Source organism: Zosterops lateralis (assembly GCF_965231275.1).
Source record: "Zosterops lateralis genome assembly, chromosome: 8".
Taxonomy (NCBI): Eukaryota; Metazoa; Chordata; class Aves; order Passeriformes; family Zosteropidae; genus Zosterops; species Zosterops lateralis.
Window position 1 is genome coordinate 23,473,083 of NC_139768.1, and position 13,667 is coordinate 23,486,749.

General features: G+C 41.2%; 1 protein-coding gene across 3 annotated transcripts in view; it reads left to right on the plus strand.

Annotated features, from left to right (window-relative positions):
- Nucleotides 1-2,870: 2,870 nt before the first annotated feature.
- WDR11 (WD repeat domain 11) overlaps nt 2,871-13,667 on the plus strand; it is a 35,004-nt gene continuing 24,207 nt past the window's right edge. The window contains exons 1-10 of one of the 3 annotated variants that reach the window (XM_083866471.1): nt 2,871-2,972; nt 3,836-3,947; nt 7,236-7,389; nt 8,189-8,362; nt 9,461-9,647; nt 10,115-10,280; nt 10,533-10,647; nt 11,610-11,805; nt 12,862-12,965; nt 13,434-13,610. In XM_083866471.1, coding sequence (XP_083722597.1) covers nt 2,887-2,972; nt 3,836-3,947; nt 7,236-7,389; nt 8,189-8,362; nt 9,461-9,647; nt 10,115-10,280; nt 10,533-10,647; nt 11,610-11,805; nt 12,862-12,965; nt 13,434-13,610 — 1,471 coding nt within the window. In that variant the 5' untranslated portion in view covers nt 2,871-2,886. The remainder of the gene's footprint in view (nt 2,973-3,835; nt 3,948-7,235; nt 7,390-8,188; nt 8,363-9,460; nt 9,648-10,114; nt 10,281-10,532; nt 10,648-11,609; nt 11,806-12,861; nt 12,966-13,433; nt 13,611-13,667) is intronic. The other 2 variants (XM_083866472.1, XM_083866473.1) reach the window with 2 other exon arrangements.

Below are 13,667 nucleotides of genomic sequence, written 5' to 3' on the forward strand. Positions count from 1 at the left end.
CATCCCAGGAGCTCCTGCAGCTCTAACTTAAGGCCATGGAAATGAAAGAGGTCCCAGAAGCTTTCACAGGAATATGCCTGCAGTAATTACTATGCAAAGGAGAAACCTAAAAGAGAGACTTCGGTCCCACTTTCTCGTGTTCAAACTCACAGAAAAATCATTTACAGTCATGAGCCAAAAGCTACGTAAAATCATATTTCTCATTATTTATTTAATCATTAATTTATTTAAATGGTGTTTTTGATCACCCAGAACTTTATTCTCTGTATGTCCTTAGTGAGGACTATTGGAGCTGTCTGGAATGAAGTCTCTCCCACAGGGTATCACATCTTAGATATTTGAGAGGTTTTGGTGCGTTTAATGGCATTACTGATTACACAGTTAAACAGTTGAAAGCTTTGTATTTGCTTTTTCTGTAACAGCCAAAAGCGTTTCATTGTATCTACAGAAGAATGAGAGAACAAAGTGCCTTGATGTATTTTGCATTCTTGCTTGGCAGGGGTTTAAATGAACAATAAGATGTGAAAGAGGACATCCAGTTAACCACCCCCAAAAAAAAAAGTTAACATCTCTGAACATCTTTAGTTCACATCCATTTGCTGTGCATCAGCCTTGAGCACTCAGTGCTGGTGAGTAGCTGTGGATCAGAAGTGGAATTAGAAGTTCATCCAGTGCACACTCTGCTTTTCCTCTGACAACTCACATTTCTCTTCCTTTCAGCTCTTCCAGTGATCCTTATCATTGTTCAAAAACCTTTTCCTCATCTCCTCCCTATCCTTCTGATGAACCTCCAGTATGTATTCAGCTAGTTCATTCACCCTGATTTTCACCCTATCTGACCCTGAAAACCACTGAGATTTTTTTTTTATCCAACCAATTTGGTGGCACAGCCCTCATTTTCTCCTTTGCTTCCCTTCTTCTGGTATCTGGCCTTATCTTCAACTACCTTAAAGTGTCTCTTTCCTTTAGGCATTTCATTTATTGCTTGGTTTTCTGAGGTCAAGAAAACCGATGGAAAACTGTCAAGAAGAGGTTCTCTTTCTATTGTGCAATAAAAGTTCCAAAAAAAAGCCCAAATCCAACAAAGCAAGAAAATAACCAAATTCCTCCAAAAACATGAGCAGCAGCACGTTTCCCAAGGACACAGAGTAAAAACACACCATGAGCAAAAATAACTGAAATTAATGAAGCTAGTAGCTGCTCAGGCTCTCACAAAATTGATCTCCAGATCACGTAGTCCTCAAATAATGACAAAGAAAAGGGAACAAAAAAGCCCTTTACTTCTCCAAAGAGGTATTTTTCAGTTTTAAGAGTAAAGAGAGATCTTTTGGGACGAGACAGTTTCAAGAAAGAAGTTGCAATGTTACAGTGACCTGGAAGTGGCAGTGAGTGATGTTCTGTGCTTCAAGAGCAGATTTCTTTAGAAGACAGTGGGAAAAGGCATCAGCTGCAGGTTGTTTCTTGAGTTTCCCACTCGCACAAATTCAACTGTGATTAGAACGGAAAGAGGGAAACAGACGATCCACACTGTGTGTGACAAAGTGACACTGCAGCAATGTAAGAGCCAGTAGCTGGCACAACATTCTTGCCATCTCTGGCCATCTAGTGGCATTTTTCTCTCTACAAAATATAACAAACAAACAATAATTATTTCAAAGAGAAACAAACACCCCAACAGCCCATGTATGTTAAATAATGGGCTTGCAAGTACACAAATATTGTCATCTTATTAATGCTGTGGCACAGAAAATCGGTTTAGAATCTTCACAGAATCACACAATGGGGTTGGAAAAGACCTTTGAGATTACTGAGTCCAACCTGGATGCTCTGCAGCCTGGTGTGCTCCAGTGCAAATGTCCAGGGATGTGTCATACCTGGTGGCTTTGCCTGGCGTGAGTGGCAGCCTGGGGATTCTTGGAGGATGGGTGGTGCAACATGTGCTGCTATTGAGGCACCAAAGAGGTCTGTCCCTGTGTTTTGTCACTGAAGAGGTACTTTGGAACAGAAATGGCTATGGTGAAAACAAATGTTCTGGCTGTCCTGCAGCGCCCAAGCACCTGGAGACGGGACAGGGAGCCCTTTTCCCAGTGAGGTGTCCCAGCTCGCAGCCTGACAAGAAGCACAAGCAGCCCTGGAGCTGGAATCTCTGGTATCCCAGGGCTCCTTCCCCGCCCCAGCCCTGGAGGCACAGCCAAGGAGCGGCACCATGCCTTGGTGCCATGAGTGGCAGCTCTGCGGGGGCAGCTCTGTGCCAGGTCCTGCGTTCCTCAGGGCGAGCCACGAAGCTGTTGGGACGGTCCAGCAGGGTCAGGAGGTGATGAGGGTCTGGAGCAGATCTCCAGTGAGGAGAGACTGAGGGAGTGCTCGGGCTACAGAGGACTGACAGTGGATCTCACCAAGGCATACAAATATCTCTAAGGGGTGTCAGAGGACGGTGCCAGACTCTCCAGTGGTGGTCACAGACTGAAATACTAAAATCCACCACAGCATGAGGAAGAACTTCTCCACACCGAGGGCGGCAGAACACTGAACAGCCGCACAGGGAGGGTGCACAGTCTCCCCCTCCGGAGACATCCCAAACCCAGCCTGGACGCGTTCCCGCGCCGCCTGCCCGGGGTGACGCTGCCGTGGGTGATCTCCGGGGGTCCCTGCCGACCCGAGCCGTTCTGAGATCCCCTGGGGCCGCTGACACCCCGCACCTACCGGGGCAGGGCAGAGCAGGGCAGGGCGGAACTGCCGTTCCCGGCCGCGGGGCCCCGGCCGAGCTGGAGCGGCGGCGGCGCCGAGGCGGCGCTTCCTGCGGGGCGGTGCCGGCAGGGCCGCGGGCTCGGCTCCGGCCCCGCTGGGCTCCGCTCCCCGCCCGTCTCCGCTCCCCCCGGCCTCGCCATGCAGCGCTTCACCGTCAACATCAAGCTGCCGGCGCGGACCCTGACGGGCGCCCTGAGCCCGCCCAACCGGGGCGCGGCGGATTGGTGAGGGCCGGGCCGCGGGCGGGGGGCCCGGCTCGGGCTGGGGCCGGCAGCCCCCGGGCAGCGCCGGCAATCGGGGCTGGGATAGCCGTGGGTCCGGGTGGGGAGCCCGGGGGCTGCTGCTGTCCGGCCTGGGCAGGGACAGAGCCGTGCCCAGGGGCAGCGTGGCCCAGCCCCTCCGGCAGTGACACACGGGGGCCCATTGAAGGTTGAGATTAGATCAGGAGATCAGGAAGAAATTGTTCCCTGTGAGGGTGGGCAGGCCCTGGCACAGGGTGCCCAGAGAAGCTGTGGCTGCCCCTGGATCCCTGGAAATGTCCAAGGCCAGGTTGGACGGGGCTTGGAGCACCCTGGAAGGTGTCCCTGCCCATGGCAGGAGTGGCACTGGATGAGCTTTAAGGTCCCTTCCATCCCAAACCATTCTGTCATTCTGTGGTTAACTTCTGAAGTCAGACAGGCCTCAGGAGATTTTCACTGTTACTGTAATCATTGTTTACATGCTCCTTTTTTTTGTCTATAAATAAGTCAATTAATAAAAAAATATGCAATTAATTATGTTGTTGCAAATATATTTCTTACATCTAAGATTTGGGAACGCTCTTCATGAATTCCTGTGTGGTGTTTTAAACTTACAGAGGAAGATTCTGAGATGGGCACAAAGAGATGCTTTGTGGTGGCCAAGACTTCCAGCAGACAGCGCAATATTATTTTATAATGCTTTTATGTTACTAAATAGTATTTACTCTCTGATAAACATCAAATATGATGTCTAATAGCATGCATTCAACTTCCCAAAACACCCCTCATTCCTGATGTGAAGGGCTTTTGCTCTGTTCTACTTGTTGATGGTGCTCTGTGCTCCTCAGGGGCTGGCAGGGTTTGATTGCCTATGGATGCCATTCCCTGGTGCTCGTAGTGGATGCCAACTCTGCTCAGACCCTGCAGGTTTTGGAGAGACACAAAGCCAGTGTTGTCAAGGTGAGATGTGCCTGGTTTATGGTGGATTACTTGGTTCTGGGGTTTATGTTATCCTTTTAAATCACTGGAAATGCTTGATATGATGTTCCATGTGACTACCACATGAAATCTGATGTAAAATACATGTATTTTATGTGATCTCTTTTGCAGCTAAGTCGCATCATACATGCTGAAATTTGAGTTGAGGTTGATGGTATATCTTTCTAAAAAATATAGAATATAAAAGATAGAATATTTGGAAACGTGTTACAGAACATAGATATGTTTGTAGGAAAGCTGTTAACCTAAGAGGATTTCAAATGAACATTACAAAGTACCAAATGGAGCTCTTTGCTGCTGCCTTTTCTGATCCTCCCTATTGTGGAAGTGCACCATTTGTCTAGAAAGTTGCTTTTAACCTCTTTCTTCTTTACTTACTTAGAAAAGGAACAATAACAGACAAAACTGAAGGTTTATTTTAGTGATATAAAATGGCTAAAATTTTAGCTTAAGTGCAGGGTACCTGTACTTTCTTTTGAAGGTCCTTGACTTGGAATTGCAGAGTTTGATTTTGGGTGGAGGGTGGAACAGGATGTCTTTCTTTAGTTCATAATTTCTTTGATTGTGGAAAATGACAGATTCACTTAGGGTTTAGAGGATTGTTTGGCTGGCAGATGTGTTTAAAGGTCCTTGGCACAAGTGCTGTATTTATTAGAAGGCTGTCAATAATTTTTGAAGAATAATAAGGTCTTAGGTAGGGGGGGTTGGCGGGATCTTTTTGTAATAGAAGAAAAAGGTTGAATGTGCCCTCTGCTTTAATATTTTCACTTAGCTTATGTAACAAATGGTAGCAAAATTAGTTTTTGGTCCTGCAGAGACAGAGTTTTAATAAGTTTTGGTTACATTCAGTAGCTTTGAGAAGTTACATTATTTCAACAGGAAAAGAAGTGCTGAAGACCAATAATTTATAAGTTAATTTTTCAAAGCCACTACGTGAAGCTTTATGAGCAGAAGTAGACTGTAAGAAAATGGCTAATTTATGAGGTGGAAGAATGAAAAAAAAATTCTCTTCTACTGTGAAGAAGTGAGCATTATATAAGAAATGGTTATGAGGCCATGATCATTGCAGATACCTTTACATTGCTAAGAAATTTTCTTCAATTCCTAAATTAGTTTCTTTTTTAAGAGTTTGTAAATGCTAAGAGCACAAATAAGCTGGAGTGGATCTTTAAGAAATCTGCTATGTAAGTCTAGCTTGAACTCCTTGGAGTAAACTCAGTCCACTAGGAACCTTCTCCCCAAAAACCTGTGCTTCAGTTTAGAAAAATTCCAAAACACACATCCGTTATGAAGAAAACAAAGAAAAAAAGCAGTTGTTTCATAATCCATAAACCAGTCCATTTTGCTATTTCCCTTTATTTTCCATCCTCTCCTTTGGCTGTTGTAACTATGTCTGGAATAGGTAAAAGCTGCACTGAAAATGGATCCGTGTTAGTTGTCCATCTATCCAGATGGGTTTGTATGGATTATATCTGATTTTACCTTTACAAAGAGTGTTGAAACGTGCTTTTACAGAAGAAAATCTAATTAGAGGAGAAGTTTTTTGATCCCTCACAAGAATGAGAGGATTGAAATTATGTTTGTGTCCTTTCTGGTGCATTAATAAGCAGCAATAATGAGGCTTTATAAATGAGGTGGTATGGATTGTGAAAATTAAAAAAAAAGTCACCTCTGGTTCCTGTTTCTGACCAGTGCTGCTGTGTTTTGAAGTCAGGGTAAACAGTGGCTAATACTGTTAGAAAATAATTTCTTTTAGCAGAAGGTCAGGTCCTGTGTGGGGACTTGTTGGATCAATGTGACTGCAGAGAGGAAAGAGCTTCATGGTGTGGGAGCAGCATGTGGGCGCTGGTTAGGGCTGGTCATGTAAAGATCTCCTTTTTTGTTGTTCTGAAACTTGGTGACAGCTCCTCCCTTGAGAAGGGATGTTTTCCGGACTTGGAATTTGCTTTGAAGTAAGATACATTTGACTGAGAAATAAATACCTTTGTAGGTTTTTACAATTACAGTTACACAGCCACCTGCAGATATCCTCAGGGGCAGTTCTCTCTTGAACAGCAGGGAAGCAGGAATTGCAAAAATGAGATTTGTAGGTAGAGAAGAGTCTCTCAAGAATTCTTTGTGATTCTGATAGAAACATGCTTTGAGTTTATAACTAGAGATTGTGTGCTGTGCGTGTGTCACATTTGTTTAATTTATTCAGCTGGTTTGTGAGACACATCCTGCTCACACCTCTGAGAGGGGCAGCACAAAGGTGCCAGCAGGGCTCTGAATGCTGCTGTAAATCTGGTTCATGGTGCAAAGTCAGTGGTGCCTAATGATTGTCCTGTCTGAGCTTTTAAATGTCAGGTTTTCAGCATCTGCAGAAAGTCCTGTGTTTGCCTCACCCTTTCTGTGACAGGCAGTGACAGCACACAGGGTGGAATTTTTGTAGCAGGTGAATTCCCATCACTTATCTTTATTCTGCCAATGTCTGCAGTCCCTCTTGGGGCAGAAGTTCACCTTAAAAGCAGATAGCAAAAAGCAGGTCCATGTAGGATAGATAAGGAAGAAGTCAGTGTTATCCATCCCCTTGTAATCTGGGAGGAATTGTAGACAGAGTGTTTCAGATTTCAAGGCACTGATTTCTCCTAAGTGTTGCCAGTTTACAAGCCTGTGCAGCTTGAAATCCCAAACTGGAAAGTGGCACCTGGAAATCAGTGGTGGCAACGTGCTGAAAATAACCAAAAAGATAACAAATGTTCCATCCGCAGGAACTTGGCTTTGTTTTGTTATGAGACAACACATAAATTAGAGACTAACTTTCCTTCCTCACTAATACCACAGTATATTTGTCAGATTAGGAAATTTACATGTGTATAAAAATGGAACGATAACTTTTCAGCTTTCATTTGATTGGATGTCAGTGGGTTTAGGTTTGTGGGTGCCCTCAGAAGTTTAAACATTGCCATTTGGTTTCCTCTAAATATTTGAGTAAATTCTCTTTATCCATGGTGCATATTGTTGTAGTTACCTTCAGGAGCAAGAGTTGTTATTTATGTAATTTGAGAATATCAGCCATGCAGTCATGCAGCACAGTGCTGACCTGCCTCAAATTTACACAAGTGATGGTGGCTTAAAGGTATGTTACAGATACTGTTGGCATTAACTGTTACTGTGCTTTTTTATTCAGTTCATTATCAGAAAAACATGAACTGTGGTGTCTGTGCCATATATTTGTCTCCTTTAACCAATTCCCATCTGTGTTTTCAGGTTAAATGGGCTAAGGAAAATTACCACCACAATATTGGCTCTCCTTATTCCTTACGTTTGGCTTCTGCTGATGCCACGGGGAAAATCATTGTGTGGGATGTGGCAACAGGAACAGCTCGCTGTGAAATCCAGGAGCATTCAAAGCCCATCCAAGGTAATGACAGTGCCTTTTTCCCCTGAATCCCATGTTTATGTGGGATTTATTTTATGGAACATTGTGTACAAATCCATCACCTGCCTTTTATAAACTGTGCTCAGTTCTGACAGGGAATTTTCCTGTTGGGATTACCAGCACTTTCTATGTTTTCTTGTTGATTTTATGAGTAAATGGAAGATTTACTGTCGCCAGAGGAATGCTGTGAGATTTAATTCATTGTGGTGATGTTTTCCAAGGTGTTGTGACAAAAAGGTAGAATCTATTTTTATGAATGTTATTGATTGAAATAATAACATTTACTATGTCAAGTACAAATTCCTGCTCTTCAGCTGGAGTTGGGGTTTTTGGGGGCATTTCAGCTATTTTAAAAACTTGTAATGATGCTTATGTTATACCTGGTCGGCTTTTAAAATCTATTATATAAAAGTCCTCATATGAAATTAGGTTGTTTGGTTTTTGTTATTATTCTGTTTTATAAATCCTGTGAAAGAAAATGCAACATTTTAAGTCTGATACTGGGCTACTGAAAATTTGTTTATTGACTACAGTTCATTTTAGTTTTATTACCTTTTGTTAGTGTGTGCATTATAAATTGGGTTTTATTTATTCCTGACATTGATTCACTGGAGGTTTAAAGAAGTTCTCACCACACCATTTGAAGATTTCTGTGGTTTTTCAGACCAAATGAAGCCTTTTATTTTCTATAAAACCAGGGAAAGCTGTTACCAGTTTTTGTGTCCAAGTCCAAACTGATACTATCCCAAATATTAATTTTGTTCCCTATTTCTTTTGACAGACATGCAGTGGCTGTGGAATCAAGATGCTTCCAGGGATTTACTGCTTGCAGTTCACCCACCAAATTATATTGTACTGTGGAATGCAGACACAGGCACCAAACTTTGGAAGAAAAGTTATGCTGAAAATATCCTGTCTTTTTCGTTTGACCCTTTTGATCCTTCACATTTAGCTTGTAAGTTTATATTGTATAAATATGTATATACATATACATTGTGTATTTATAAAACAGTGGCACCTGGATGTGTGTGACCAGGGAAATTGTTCAGCTGGAATGTAAATGTTGAAATGAAAAGTAATGAATTGGAGAGAATAGTGTCAGAAATGCAAGTAAGAATTTGGAAAGCAAAGACAGGGAGCCTTGAGCCAGTGTGGAATCTTATTTCAGAAGGTGCTGTTGTGTGGGAGAGGGGAAAATAGACTTGAGTGGAGAAGTTAGAGATCTAAAAAGAAATGTTTGAGACTTTACAAAAGGAACTGTGAAGTGTGCAGAGGGAGCTGGAGAAAGCCAAGGATAGAGAGCCCTGTGAAATGTAAAAGGCTGTAAAGGGATGGATGCTAAGGGAGAAGCCAGGGAGATAAGTAGACCAGGAATAAATGTTATTTTCAACAGAAAGTATTTCAGAGGACTCAGTGTGAGATCAGTACCAGAAGCAATTCAGATATCAAGGGGGATGTAGTGCAGATTTATTAATTTTAGCAGAAAGAAACTGAGAGAAATAAGAGAGTCACCAGTTTATTCTTGAATTCAGCTTCATCACTCCTGATCTGCAATGAGACAGTGCAGTTGCCAGGCTTTGTAGTTTGGGGATTTTTTTATCTGCCATATCAATCAACCTTCTATAAACACTTCAACTGTACAGCTGAGCCTTGTACTGCAACATAAATAATGTGAATTAATGATTATTTGAGCAGTGCTCTGCATGAGAACAAAAGAATGGTGATACAGTCAGAAGTGTATTCTGTCTTCTATTTACATTGTGAATCATAAAAACAGTTGGTGAGAGAGAATAACTGAGCTTCTGCCAGTAATACAGTAGTTTTTAATATAAACTTAATTTTGAAAAGTTGAGGTTTTTGGATATTAATTGATTTTAAATGGACCATCTGCTGCTCTTTCAGTTAGAAAGTGCTGATTGTCTAGAATTGTGAGGTTTCCATCTGATAAAGTATTACCAAAGTTATTAATATTTCTCCTCACCAAGTGTCATTAAAATGGACTGCCACAATCAAATTGCAGACTGAATGGTGCTATTTTTCTTTCTTGGTCCAGTGCTCACCAGTGAAGGAATAGTGTTCATATCTGACTTCTCCCCTTCCAAAGCTCCTGCCAGCTCAGGGAAGAAAGTTTACATCTCCAGTCCCCATTCCAGTCCTTCTCACAACAAGCTGGCTGCTGCTACAGGGGCCAAAAAGGCTCTTGATAAAGTAAAAATCCTAATCAGTAATGAAAAACCAAGGTAGGTTGCAAATATTTCTTCTCAGATAATGCTTTGTATACCTGATTTTATCAATGTACTTAGGTTAAAGCCTGTAAGGTAGACAAGAGTATAAAAATTGAAGTAAGCAGTGTATCTAAGGGTAATTTCCCATGAATGCCAGGAAATGTCAGGGCCACCAGTGCTGTTCCTAAGTGAATTGCTTTGGATTTGAGATGTACAAGAATTGCACTTGTTCCATTTGAATGAAGTGCAATTTTTTAAATTACTCTGTAATTTTATTTAGACAAAAGTCAACAGAGTGTGGTTTTGGAAGTCAGTGAGGCTTTGCACTGCTCTGTCAGATAAATGGAAATCTGCAGTTATCTTGTGATCAAAATAGAGCTTACTTGAAAAAATGCACTGCAGGAAAAATGAAACTTAATTTCATTTTGAACTTGATCTATTCACTGACACAACCTGACAAAAGTTCATGTCTGATTTTACAGTGCTGAATCTGTAACACTCAACGACTGTCTTCAGTTGTCATATTTGCCTTCCAAAAGAAACTACATGCTCTTACTGTATCCCAGAGAAATTCTGATCCTTGACTTGGAAGTGAATCAGACAGTGGGTGTGATTGCCATTGAAAGGACAGGGGTGCCTTTCATACAGGTGAGCAAGATTTGATGGGTTTTGTCATTGTAACAGCAAATAATTCAATCGAACCCTTTCAGTTATTTTTACAAATTAATTGTCTTCCTTAGTCACAAATCCTCTAGCGGTAGAAATTCATGGGAGTGTTGCCTTAATGATAACATTTTTAATGAGTTGTTTAAACATCAGGAATTGTAGGCTCCCTTGCAAGTGTCCTTTGCAAGGGGTCAGATTTTGAATGTGCAATCTAACAGCCATCTCTCTGCCCAGGTAATCCCTTGTTTTCAGAGGGATGGGTTGTTTTGCCTACATGAAAATGGTTGTATCACCTTGAGGGTTCGCAGATCCAACTGCAGCATCACTGCAACTCCAAATGAGGAGCCAGGTGAGTTTTGCACCAAAAATGTCCAGAAATGAACTGTCATACATTTTAATTAATCATTTAACCCCAATAGTGACCATCATGCCTCATACAGGATGGTGAATCTAGTGCCCTTCTAGTGTTTTGCCTCTTATATGTTGAATTTAAATTTATGCTTCTATTTTGGTATAATTATTAAATTATTATTTAATTTATGTGTTTTCCCAAAACAATTTCCAAAACAAATTCAAAGGGTTTTTGAATTTGCTGATATTAAGTGCGAAATAGATAATATTAATCTCCTGAATATCCATTCATTGCTAAACAATACTTAAATTAGTAAGTGGCTGAACAGTCACATGTGCAGTAATGTTTTAAATAAAATATTAGTGTGTACTTTTTATCTTTAAGAAAAATGTTTTTTAGGCAAACACGAAATTTTAGAAGTAATTTGGTCAATTGGAAAAATTGATTTTAGACCTAAGATATGGGCTTAAATTTAGATTAAAATCTGAATTATTAAACTTTTGTCTCATGAAATGTTACTAAGAATGATCTTTTAAATCTAATGGTGGAGTCTGGAAAAAAGGGAAAACAGTGAGTTTTGTTTGTTCGTTTTGGTTTGGGTAGTTTGCTAATTTCTAGTGAACTACATTACTGGCTTCCAAGTGTACCAATAAACCTGGAGTTTTGGGTTGTGGAGAGCAGATGCAGGTTCTGCCCAGCTGTGAAACAATTACTGTTTTAGGTTTTGCCAGATTCACATGGAATAATGTATTACAAAGTTACATTTTGGAGAACTTTCAGAGCTTTGTTGTGTTCAGCAAGATCAAGAGTGTGTTGTTTTTGATTGCTTTTCCTAATTGTTGCACAGGGAGCACATGGATTTCAGTCACAGTGCTCAGTCATGTTTCACATTTCCCTCTGTTGATTGCTCACACCCCATGTTTTTCACTCTGTGTTCTCTGTGGGTGTTGGTGTTCCAGATCCAGAGCCAGTTCAGGAGCTGGTGTATGATTTAAGAAGTCAGTGTGATGCCATCAGGGTGACCAAAACAGTGCGACCCTTCAGCATGGTGTGCTGCCCCGTGAATGAGAATGCTGCAGCTCTCATAGTCAGTGATGGCAGGGTGATGATCTGGGAGCTAAAATCCAGCATTTCTGGCAGAAATGTGAGGAACAGGTAATGGGATTTACTTTTCTTTATTTTTCCAAGTGGTGTTCAGTATTTCATTGTATTTTAAAGGCAACAGGGATCCTTCTGTGCATGGGAGTGTTTCATGTGCTCTGCAGGTGTATGAGTGAAGGAGGAGGAACAAACTCTGTCATCCAGATAGATCAGTTCCCTTTCTTTGGGGAAGTACAGGAACTATATTTACTCTTTTTATTTTTTTTTTTCTTTCTTTAAAGGCAGTTCCATCCTGACTGTCTGGACTAAGAAAACAAAAGCTAGAATGACTGTTTTTTTTTTATTTTGGGAGGGCATTTTCCTCTCATTTGGCTTTCTTCAGACCACATAATTTTCCTTGGGAATGAATGCCTCACTTGCAGTCGTATGTAAGGACCAAATGAGTCTGTAAAGAACTATACTTTTAGTAGGGGAATGGCTTTCTGCTGCATTTATGTGAATTTGACACTGGGCAATATGAAGCTGCACAGCAGGTGACTGGAATATGGAGGTATAAATAATGTTTTTATACACAGAGCCTTTGGAATTTTAGATTTGGAGCAGTCTCTCAAAATACTATGTGAATTGATACAGTGCTTTGAACAGTCAAGGTATTAAGGTTGTTCTGCTGCTATAACCCTTTAAAGTACTGTGGAATAAAATAAATAACTTACTGCCATAAAAGAAGTAGAAGTCTTTTAAATGTCAATAGTACCAGATTTTCAACATAGATCCTCTTGTTGCTCATCAGAGATTTAGTGTTTTTATTCTTAGTGTTCCCAAAAACACTGATAGATGGATTCCTTGTGCTGCATACCCAGGAAAGCTGTTTAGAATCCAAATGTTCTTGGTTTTCACTTCTTCTGTTGTTAAGGGTTATTTCTAAAACATTGATTTCTGTCAGGAAAAATGAATATTATAAGAGCCACTCTTTGCTGATGACACAGAGTTGCCCCAGCCCAGCAGGACACCAAGGGCTGCCAGGCCTGCAGGGGCCATTTGAGTCCCTTCAGGGGCTGTTGAAGTCCCTTGGGGATGGAGATTGTGAACTTGTTCCCATTCCTTTTGCAGCAGTTCCAGTGCATCACCTCTGTATTCCCCAGTGTCCTTCTGTGGAATCCCTGTTGGAGCATTCCAAAATAAACTCCCAGACCTCTCATTAGACAACATGATTGGTAAGAATTTCTTTCATTGATACTACTGCTACTAATTTCTCATGGTTTTGAATCATTGTACATCTTGTCTTACTTAAAAACTCAAGGTATTTGTTAGAATTATTTTCTAATAGTAACTCTGAACTAGAAGAATTCCTCTTTGCTAAAGAAATTATCACATGAATCCTCTTGAGGATTTTATGTTGAGGACCAATGTTCCAAGTTCATTTTCTTTGAGAAAAAAAAGTGTTTTGAAATGGAATTTGGACAAAACACTTTGATTTTTTGTTACTAATCTTAGAAGCCAATTTATCTGACACATCCCCTCTTTGTGAAATCTACACAGCCACCAGTCTTCAGAAAAGCTCAGGAAGAGGAAGTGTGTCTTATGCATTGTTCGCAATTTTTTCTTATATAAATTTCTGTCTGAAAACCTTCTATAACATCTCCAGTTAAAATCTTCTACTAACAAGAGCTTTCATTTTCAAGCAGGGCAAGGTGCAAGCACTGGAGAAGAGTTCAGGAATTCATTCCTGCAGGAAGTGCACCTCAAATTCCTACTGACAGGACTCCTGTCAGGGCTGCCTCTGCCCCCGTTCGCCATCCGCATGTGCCCGCCCCTCACAACCAAAAACATCAAACAGTATGAGCCCATCCTTGCTGTTGGTGAGTGCCTTCAGCAGCTTATCCATTGCTCTGAAAGAATAGATTCTGTATTAAATT